At 41.8% G+C, this 11,547-nt stretch overlaps 1 protein-coding gene across 1 annotated transcript; it reads left to right on the top strand.

The window, feature by feature from the left end:
* The first annotated feature begins 5,126 nt into the window (after window positions 1–5,126).
* tnfaip8l2b (tumor necrosis factor, alpha-induced protein 8-like 2b) lies at window positions 5,127–11,137 on the top strand. Its single transcript, XM_024385826.2, has 3 exons — window positions 5,127–5,574; window positions 9,677–10,000; window positions 10,161–11,137. The coding sequence occupies exons 2-3, from the start codon at window positions 9,683–9,685 to the stop codon at window positions 10,401–10,403; spliced, it is 561 nt and encodes a 186-aa protein (XP_024241594.1). The 5' UTR covers window positions 5,127–5,574; window positions 9,677–9,682; the 3' UTR covers window positions 10,404–11,137.
* The last annotated feature ends 410 nt before the right edge of the window (window positions 11,138–11,547 follow it).

Below are 11,547 nucleotides of genomic sequence, written 5' to 3'. Positions count from 1 at the left end.
AGGGTCATGTCAGCATGAGACAGCAGGAAGGGTACCACATCAGGGGGGATGATGTCTTCCCTGTAACGCACAGCATTGAGATTGCCTGCAATGACAACATGCTCAGTTCGATGATGCTGTGACACACTGCCCCAGACCATGACGGACCCTCCACCTCCAAATCGATCCCGCTCCAGAGTACAGGCCTCGGTGTAACGCTCATTCCTTTGACGATAGACGCAAATCCGACCATCACCCCTGGTGAGACAAAACCGTGACTCGTCAGTGAAGAGCACTTTTTGCCAGCAATGTCTTGTCCAGCGACAGTTGGTTTGTGCCCATAGGCGACATTGTTGCCGGTGATGTCCGGTGAGGACCTGCCTTACAACAGGCCTACAAGCCCTCAGCCCAGCCTCTCCCAGCCTATTGCGGACAGTCTGAGCACTGATGGAGGGATTGTGCGTTCCTGGTGTAACTCGAGCAGTTGTTGTTGCCATCCTGTACTGTCCCGTAGGTGTGATGTTCGGATGTACCGATTCTGTGCAGGTGTTGTTACACGTGATCTGCCACTGCGAGGACGATCAGCTGTCCGTCCTGTCTCCCTGTAGCGCTGTCTTAGGCGTCTCACGGTACAGACATTGCAATTTATTGCCCTGGCCACATCTGCAGTCCTCATGCCTCCTTGCAGCATGCCTAAGGCACGTTCACGCAGATGAGCAGGCACCCTGGGCATCTTTCTTTTGGTGTTTTTCAGTCAGTAGAAAGGCCTCTTCAGTGTCCTAAGTTTTCATAACTGTGACGTTAGTTGCCTATCTGTAAACTGTTAGTGTCTTAACGAGCGTTCCACAGGTGCATGTTCATTAATTGTTTATGGTTCATTGAACAAGCATGGGAAACAGTGTTTAAACTCTTTACAATGAAGATATGTGAAGTTATTTGAATTTTTACGAATTATCTTTGAAAGACAGGGTCGTGAAAAAGAAGGCCAGCATATCCTGGAGTCACCTCTTCAATGTTGATGTTGAGACTGGTGTTGTGTGGGTTCTATTTAATGAAGCTGCCAGTTGACGACTTGTGAGGCGTCTGTTTCTCAAACTACACACTCTAATATACTTGTCCTCTTGCTCAGTTGTGCACCGAGGCCTCCCACTCCTCTTTCTATTCTGGTTAGAACCAGTTTGAGCTGTTCTGTGACAGGAGTAGTATACAGCGTTGTATGAGATCTTCAGTTTTTTGGGAACTTCTCGCATGGAATAGCCTTCATTTCTCAGAACAAGAATAGACTGACGAGTTTCAGAAGAAAGGTCTTTGTTTCTGGCCATTTTGGGCCTGTAATCGAACCCACAAATGCTGACCATAATTATATCCTCCTGATTCCTGCTTACAAGCAAAAACTAAAGCAGGAAGTACCAGTGACTTGCTCAATTTTGAAGTGGTCAGATGACGCGCATGCTACACTACAGGACTGTTTTGCTAGCACAGACTGGAATAAGTTCTGGGATTCATCCAATGATATTGAGGAATACACCACCTCAGTCATCCGCTTCATCAATAAGCGCATCGATGACGTCATCCCAACAGTGACCGTACATACATATCCCAACCAGAAGTCATGGATTACAGGCAACATCCGCATTGAGCTAAAGGCTAGAGCTGCCACTTTCGAAGAGAGGGAGACTAATCCGGACGATTATAAGAAATCCCTCTAAACCCTCAGACGGACCATTAAACAAGCAAAGCGTCAATACAGGATTAAGATTGAATCCTACTACACCGCTCGTCGGATGTGGCAGGGCTTGAAAACTATTACGGACTACAAAGGGAAACCCAGAAACGAGCTGCCCAGTGACGCAGCTAAATGCCTTTTATGCTCGCTTCAAGGCAAGGAACACTGAATGCACGAGAGCACCAGCTGTTCTGGACAACTGTGTGATAACGCTCTCGGTAGCCGAAGTGAGCAAGACCTTTAACCTTTTGCGACTAGGGGGCAGTATTTTCATTTTTGGATAAAAAACATTCCCGTTTTAAACGGGATATTTTGTCAGGACAAGATGCTCGACTATGCATATAATTTACAGCTTTGGATAGAAAACACTCTGACGTTTCCAAAACTGCAAAGATATTGTCTGTGAGTGCAACAGAACTGATGTTACAGGCGAAACCCAGATCCAATCAGGAAGTGACGCATTTTTTGAAAGCGCTTCATGCCAATGACTCTTTATATGGCTGTGAATGGGCTACGAATGAGCTTACGCTTTCTACGTATTCCCCAAGCTGTCTACAGCATTGTGACGTCTTTTTACGCATTTATGTTGAAGAATAGCCGTAAGGGACCACATTGAGCAAGTGGTCACATGATGGCTCCCGCAGAAAATCTTGCGTAAAATACTGAGGTAGCCATTATTCCAATCGCTTCTAATGTGAGAAACCAATTGTCCCGACGGATATATTATCGAATAGCCTGTACACCCGCACACTGACTCAGTACCGGTGCCATGTTATTCTTATTTGTTACTTTTTATTATTAATTTTTATTCGAGTCCACTTGGTAAATATTTTCTTCTTCTTGAACTGCACTGTTGGTTTGTAAGTAAGCATTTCACGGTAAAGTCTACACTTGTTGTATTCGGTGCATGTGACAAATAAAGTTTGATTTGATTTGATACTCTAGATACTCAACTAGTCTAAAGAAGGCCCGTTTTATTGCTTCTTTAATCAGAACAGCAGGTTTAATGATCAATTCGCCTTTTAAAATGATAATTAGGATTAGCTAACACAACGTGACACTGGAACACAGGAGTGATTGTTGCTGATAATGGGCCTCTGTACGCCTATGTAGATATTCCATTTTTAAAAATCTGCTGTTTCCAGCTACAATAGTCATTTACAACATTAACAATGTCTACACTATATTTCTGATCCATTTTATGTTATTTTAATAAGCAAAAAAAAGTGTATTTCTTTCAAAAACAAGGACATTTCTAAGTGGCCCCAAACTTTTGATCGGTAGTCTATGTAAATGAGATATTTCTGTATTTCATTTTCAATAAATGTGCTAACATTTCTAAAAACATGTTTTCACTTTTTCATTATGCAGTATTGTGTGTAGAAGGGTAAAAAAATATGTATTCCATTTTGAATTCAGGCTGTAACAACAAGTCAAGGGGTATGAATACCTAAGGGTTAGTGAGTGCTACAGACCTACCTACCTACCACACACACACACACACACACACACACACACACACACACACACACACACACACACACATCTGAACTCTCCTTGTAGACATTTCTGAGGGAGATGTCATTACATGATTAAGAGGAAGCCGTCAGGAAACCGCTTAAGCCCTATTTCCTGTCTGTTGCCATGGTGACAGGCCCACTTTTGCAGTTGCAGTTCACTATCTCTAGTCAGTTAATTTCTTGCCGGAGGAAAGAGAAAATAAACACAAAGGTGCAGGTGTCTTTGAATCCCAACTGCACACTCTGTAGGCTTGTATCCGTTCAGACTCTCCCTTCAGTTCAACTGGGCCTTGGTCTGACCTCTCACCCTGACACATGAAAACAATCATTGGCTCAAAGGCCTTAGCCCCATCGGATGGAGATGTTTTTATGGGTTGAGCCTCAGCAGGCTGTTTGGTCCAGCTGGATGTCGTTCACATAAACCTACAGATAAACAGAGTGCTTTTGAATCAGGGAATGGCCAGGCCTGTATGAATCAGAGCATTCATGAATTGTGGTCAGTGTAAACACAAAACACACTTCCCTTGGTAGGAATTGTTGAGATTGATCAAATTCAACCCCTTTATAACTAAAGATCCAAGACTAGGATATCTGTAATATACATTTGCTAGTGCCCGGGGGGCGTTACTTGGCTCATTGTGCTCTAGGGACTCCTTGTGGCGGGCCCGGGTGCCTGCAGGCTGACTTCAGTCGTCAGTTGAATGGTGTTTCCTCTGAAACGCGGGTGTTAAGAAGTGCAGTTTGGCAGGACACATGACTCAACCTTCGCCTCCCGACCCCGTTGGGGAGTTGCAGTGATGAAACAAGATCAATATTTGGGGAAAATTGAGGAAAACCTGCCTCACTCTTATAGAAACCTAACCCTGGGAGTTTTACTTTTCAGAGGAACAATTACACAAATGTTAATGACAAAATGTTGAGTGTTTCTGAGTGGTCCAATGTCAGTTCTGACTTAAATATGCTTGTCCATCAATTCCAAAACATATTTACTGAGCTTGAGCAATTGTGACAAAAACAATGGATATACCTTGCCCTAAGAGTTGTGTAAGGTTGGTAGACTTATGATTCACAGCTATAATGACTGCCAAATATGCTTCCACCAAGTGTTAACTCTGGGGTGTGAAGACACACAATCAAGACATCTTTTTCCCCCCTCTTCTTTAAAAAAAGAATTCATTTGGAAATATCTAAGAATTTTATTTCACTTAAATCTAATTGAATGCCTTATTAGATAGTATTTTAAGGCAGCAACATGTGAAGAATGTGCAAGGGATGTGTAGATTTTCACCATGCACTGTCTGTACTATTACCCCAGTCTACCTATGTCTATGCATTTGCTTTTCACAAATTCAACATCAATTGAAACTAAGCCAACACGAGGAGAGATAAAATCTATGGCAACCAATGCAAACAAAACTGGTAAATAGGTCTTATATGTTCATCAGTTTTCACTGACTTCCCTCCATTTCAAACCAATGTGAGCTCAGTATTTTCAAATACTGTTCATTCATGCCAATGTAGTTATAATACAGTATATACAATATACACTCCATACGGTATTATCCCTTCATACTTTACTATGTCACCAGGGTCAAAATTACAATGACAAAAGTAAAGCAGTGAAATGTTAAAGGTTTAGGATTAACAGATGAACTATATGAATTTATACATTGCTGGAGAGCAGATGTGACATGGAGTCCATTGCTGACAGAAGCTGCATTCCTGCAATGGTGAACACAAAAAGGGTTAAGCCGCTCCCCTTTCAAACGCCAGATTATTGCTAAATTCTTTCTGGGGTTTTCACTTGTCAGAACAAGCAGAGGCCCACTGTCAGCAGATAGAGAGAGAGAGAGAGAGAGAGACAGTCCGAGAGAGAGTGAGAGACAGTCAGAGAGAGAGTGAGCGACAGACAAAGACATAGACAGAGACAGAGAGCGCAAGAGAGAGCGAGAGACGAACAGAGTGGATGAGAGAGAGAAACAAAAAGAAACAGGGAGACTGATAAAGTATGAAGAGGGGGGGAAAGCAAGAGAGAGATACTGTAGTTTGAAGAGGAACAAAAGTTTGAATTTGAGGGAAATACAAGAGAGAGAGAAGGAAAGAGAGAGAAACACACTAAGGGGTGTGTCATAGCAATTTAGTTCCTCAAGGAAGTACAACTGACATTTATCTTGAGACGGTGGCGAGCAGCACAGATAGATGAGACACAGAGGGATTTTATTTTATTTTCACCTGGTAGGATGAAGGGATTCCATTAACGAGTGCTCAATGCTGACAACCTGAGCCACGTGCCGTGGGGACTGAGACGTTTGACACGAAGGAGGGGGGGACTCTCTCTGGCACACACAGGTAAGAAGACTCTCAGGGCTTTCTCTATCTGATAACTCAACCATGTCTTTTCTATGCACAGATAGCTCTACCTTTGACAGAAATAACATACACTCTTGCAAATATAACACTTGTGTTATTATTATAGCGAGCTTGTCCTTTTTTCTTATATCTTTCAATACATTTTAAGTTTATGTGGATAAAGTGAGAAGGAAGGTGGTACTGAAGGACCAAATAAGATCATGTGTGAATTCCTCTTCGATAGTTTTCTAACTTACACTGGACTTGGGAGACGTGTACTGTATGTACACTCAGAGTCATGCTGGAACAGGTACAAACGGAACCCAGTCCTGACAGACAGCTGTATAACTGAGGAGAGAAACCATCTGTGCCTGGTGGAGCTTGCACAATCAAACAAGTTGTGGACTTTCTTTTCGTCTACTAGCCTACACGGATTGAGAGTGCCAGAGAGCCAGTCAGAGCGAAAGACAAAGACATGGAAATGACACAGCAAAGTGTTGGACAGACTAAGGGGTAAAAACAAAATTGGTCACCACAAACCAACTACTGGTTTCTCTTCCTTAATAATAAGCCAGCAGAGTTGTGTGTCAGTCTTGAACAACAAAGTCTCTTCAAAGACTTCGAGAAACGTTACAAGACTGACAAAACATGCAAAAATCATACTGTATGAACACTTTTGAATGAAAAACTGCCAGCATCAAGCATCAAGCATTCAGTCCAACACCATTCTTAATGAAGCAATACTTTTGTGATGCCAGTTTTTGGGCCATTATTTATTGTGCCACATGCTGAACCTGCACACACACGGGACATATCCTGATTTAGAAACCCATACCAACTAAATGCTGAGAGAAAAACTGGAAAGTTCCGCACTTTGTGAGGTCCTCTACTGAAAAGAAAGGTCTGGACCTGAGCTCAGGATAATGCCACCAGGAGTGTGTTCAACGAGGTGGTAGAACTGCATATATTCTCTGTTTGTATGATTAAAAGTCATGCCCATCCTATATGATATATTTCTATCTGAAATACCCTGAACATTTCTCCCTTCTGAATAGACACTTTAAGAACTGGGAGGCCTCATTGCCCCATAATATCACTCAAGTCTGGTGACAGGCAGCGGGTGACATAAGCCTTTAGGGCTAGTGTTAGTGGAACATGTCTGCTTGACCTGGTGCTTTGTAATAGCAGCAGTAAAAGTCACATTCTGTCTAGGGAAGTCGAAGGGACTCCACAATTCCCCTGCTAAGCCCTGTGGGAGTCCAGAGGATTTACCTGGGCGTACACACAAACAGCAGTCATCTACGGAATGCTAAATATTTACCTCTCCCACCCCGCCCCCCTGCGCATAATCTTCCAATCAGCGATCACTATCTCTAAGTCAGTCAGCACAGCTCTTCTTGATCCACACAACCTGCCCTCCTAACACTGGAGTCATGGAAGACCCACATTGCTTGGCTTTTCCCATTCCTGAAAGTCTAATGTCTGGTTTCATAAAATTGGTTCCTATTGTTAATGGCGAAGTTAGTGCTCTTCCATCCATAGCCTAATGGACAGCAACTCAGATTGACCTTCTTGAGTGCTCTTTAAATGTGTACATGGTCATTGTTGCTGTACTCCACATGAACTGTGTAAACATAAAAAGCATTATCAGCCCGCCCTGTGCTGTCCATTACAGGAGAGTAGTTTTTCATTGTACTCTTGGCTGTCGCATGAAGACAACCCAAAAATGATATTTATACTTTAAACAACTGACCCTTAGCAGACTAGTCAAATAAACAGAGTGAACTTTCCTTCAAGCCCAGCCAAAAAGCCAGCTGTCCCCAGCTGCGGCTCCATATTTCTGCAGGGAGGATACATGGTTGATGGGTGCGCACGTCTCTCAATCCCCACTGGGCTTTTCTGCACTGCAATGAGATTGAGAGTGAATCTGAAATAGCTATCATGCTGTTCCACTTCCATTATCATCGTTAAGGGAAATTCATCTAATGAATGTTCCCGCAGAGAGCGGAGGCTTTGTACTGGAGCGTACCATTAGAAATGTGACACTGGATACGCATGTAATAAAAACCCAGTGGGATGACATATGGGAGATGTGTGTTTGCTGATTATAGAACATAGCCTATTAGTATGTCAGGATCATTTGATTTATTGGCAGAAAAGTCATTTGCATTTATTGCTTACTGTATCAATTGTGAGTCAGATAGATGACCATCATTTGGATCACGCACGCATGCACTAGTACACACACACCTGGACCTGTATTCATAAAGCCTTTCAGAATAGGAGTGCTGACGTAGGACCATTTCCTGTCAGTCAATATAATCTGTTTCATTACTATCTAAAAGCTTAAACAGATCCTAGATCAGGACTCTGAGACTCTTTGTGAATACAGGCCCTGAAGCGATTTTAAAAAGACCCATATGTGTGAAAGCCTTGTTGCCACTTAAAGGATGCCTCAATGTAAGACCTTTTGCCTAAGGGAGGATTCCAAGACAGTAAATATACACTCTTAGGGGAAAGAAATTGCTTTCTATAACCTAAAAGGGCTCTTCGACTGTCCCTATCAGAGAACGATTTTTGTTTCCAGGTAGAACCCTTTCCACAGAGGGTTCTCCATGGAATGCCAAAGGGTTCTACCAGTAACCCCAAAAAATGTTTTCCTATGGGGATAGCTGAATAACTCATTTTTCTAAGAGTGAAGGATAGGTCTAGGACCATGACTTGCTCCATTCCCCCTGTTCTGATGCAATCTAGGAGCACTTGTAGAAACCTGCCTGAGCTATTCAGCCTACCTGCCTCTCTCAGATACTTGTCCACACAGGCCTTAAGTGGAGATTCAGCCCTGAAATGATCCCCACAGGATGATTGTGTATGCTCTCAACATGTAACAGAAACCAATGGTAGGAATTGTGTAACCTTTCATACATAGTTCATAACTATTTTTACAATGTTGAAAATGTCAAAATGATGTGGCCACAATGTAAAGATACACAAACAATTATCTATTTCATCCTTGTATACAGGCTTATACTAGAAAGTGGTACCTTCTGAGCATTAGACTGTGTGTTACATTTAGGTTAGGCCCAATTCCATAGGTGTACCATGGAACCTACTGTGTTAATTTGATATTGACTACATCAAATGAACCTGTAACACAGCTGCAGGACAAAGCTGCAATGACACTAGTCCTGTTAAACGGTATGTGGTGCAACAGTTTTGTGTGTTTACGTGATGTAGGTGCACTCAAGTCCTCCCATGAGGGGTAGCGCTCTGTATCTTCACTCCCCTGACAGGGACACGGTGTGGGGTGAGGCTGTAGCCTTGGTGGGTATTACCCAGTGGTGTAAAGTACTTAAAGTAAAGTACAAGTAAAATTACTTGAAGTACTACTTAAGTAGTTTTTTGGGGTATCTGTACTTGACTATTAATATTTGGCAACTTTTATTTCACTATATTCCTAAAGAAGACGTATGTTTTACTCCATATATTTTCCCTGACAACCAAAAGTACTCGTTACATTTTGAATGCTTAGCAGAGCAGAAAAATTGTCTAATTCACACTTATCAAGAGAACATCTCTGGTAATCCCTACCGCCTCCGAGTTGGCAGACTCACTAAACACATGGTTTGTTTGTAAATGATGTCGGAGTGTTGGACCATGCCCCTGGCTATCCGTCATTTTAAAAAAACAAGAAAATTATGCCATCTGGTTTGCTTTAAATAAGGAATTTAAAATTATTTATACTTTTACTTTTGATACTTAAGTATATTTTAGCAATTACATTTACTTTTGATACTTAAGTACATTTAAAACCAAATACTTTTAGACTTTTACTCAAGTGGTATTTTACTGGGTGACTTTCACTTGAGTCATTTTCTATTAAGGTGTCTTTACTTTTACTCAAGTATGACAATTGAGTACTTTTTCCACAACTGGTATTACCCATGGAACATCCCCTGGATGTCTCAGTTGGATTCTCTGTAATGCTAAAACAAAAAGCCCAGAAAACTGAACTGAGGGAGATCCTGTGGCACGGCTGAGCTAGGAGTTAGAAATAACATAAATCAGCCATCCCTGATCACTTTTCTCTCCCAACCCCCAGGTAAGGATGGAGTCATTCAGCTCCAAGGATATGGCCATGCAGGCCCAGAAGAAGATCCTCAGCCACATGGCCAACAAGTCTGTGGTCCATATGTTCATAGACGACACCAGCAGTGAGATCCTAGACGAGCTCTACCGTGTTTCCAAAGAGTATTCAGGTAACCGCTCAGAGGCCCAGAAGGTGGTGAAGGACCTGATCAAGATAGCAGTGAAGATTGGCGTGCTGTTCAGACACAACCGTTTCAGCCCAGAGGAGCTGAGTCTGGCCCAGGACTTCAAGAAGAAGCTGCATCAAGGAGCCATGACAGCCATCAGCTTCTATGAGGTAAACATGCCAGCACCTTGCATAACACTATGTTACAGTGAGTTAATCGATCATAGACCTCTATGCATTAACGGCCAATCATTCTGTATGAAAACAGATAAAAGACGATGACAACATAATAACATTGTTATCCTATCTCTATTTCCCACTTCTTGTTCAGGTGGAATTCACCTTTGACAAGACAGTAATGTCGGAGATCCTGACAGAATGCAGAGATCTGTTGTTGAAGCTAGTAGACTCCCACCTCACACCCAAATCCCATGGTCGCATCAACCACGTATTCAACCATTACTCCGATCCAGAGCTTCTGACCCAGCTGTACAACCCCGATGGACCCTTTAAACCCAACCTCACCAAAATCTGCACCGGCCTCAACTGTCTGCTGGAGGAGGGGACGTTATGAGAGTGTGAGCAAGTCTACGATTGTGAGAGAGACACTGGAAGATCTGCTTGATGGGGTCTGCTTAGAACTCAAGAGAGGACTGTGTGTAAGGACAGGAAGTGTCCATGCTCTAAATAAGAACTGGCGAGATTTGTGATTCAAGTTTTACTTGATGTAGTCACTCACTGATCTGTTATTTTCCAAAAAGGGTACTGCCCAAAGTGGAAAAAAATATGAGAATATGCAGGATGATGTATAGTTAATGTCTCCTGATGAATTGTGTCTCAACGAATGGAGTTCCTGGAAAGTCAGGATTAGGTTAAGATTGTGTCAACCACCTGATTTTTATACAGTGGAATTTCCATCCATGGTTTCACATTATCATTTACTACTATTCTATTTTTTCTCTCTCTCGATATATTATGTACTGTATAGGGAAAGAGAAACCTCAAGGATTGCACAATACTGACTAACAGAATGAAAACAAGGGTTAAAGCAAGAGGTGAAATATAACAATAAAGTACTACAATCTAGTGGTCCAGCTGGCAATGACTCAGTACTGCATGTATCAAAGAAAAAATAGAAGCTTATTTCCAAAAACAGTGCACATCTATTATGGAGATACAAAAGTCATTTTATAAGACCCAAAGAGAAACTGGATTGGAATATTTAAGAACTGGCTATAAAATAATTCAGCTTTATTTGGGCCTTGTACATCATAGGTTTGGAAAAAATAAAATGCCTTGTAAATTGGTGCCTTGTTGTCTATTTGTGAATATATTGACTTCACATCTTTAGTTAATGTTACTAATATGTACAATATGTGCAATTTATCAATAAATTGACAACAATGTGTATACACACAGTATCAGTCAAAAGTTCGACTCATTCAAGGGTTTTTCTTTATTTTTTACTGTTTTCTACATTGCAAAATAATATTGAAGAGATCAAAACTATGAAATCAAGCATATGGAATCATGTAGTAACCAAAAAAGTGTTAAACAAATCAAAATATATCATATATTTTAGATTCTTCAAAGTAGCCAGCCTTTGCCTTGATGAAGCTTTGCATTCGCTTGGCATTCTCTCAACCAGCTTCATGAGGAATGCCTTTCCAACGGTCTTGAAGAAGTTCCCACATACGCTGAGCACTTGTTTGCTGCGT

Source organism: Oncorhynchus tshawytscha, linkage group LG23 (assembly GCF_018296145.1).
Source record: "Oncorhynchus tshawytscha isolate Ot180627B linkage group LG23, Otsh_v2.0, whole genome shotgun sequence".
NCBI classification, from domain to species: domain Eukaryota; kingdom Metazoa; phylum Chordata; class Actinopteri; order Salmoniformes; family Salmonidae; genus Oncorhynchus; species Oncorhynchus tshawytscha.
Note: the sequence above shows the minus strand (reverse complement) of the source record. Positions and strands in the feature narration are given on the sequence as shown.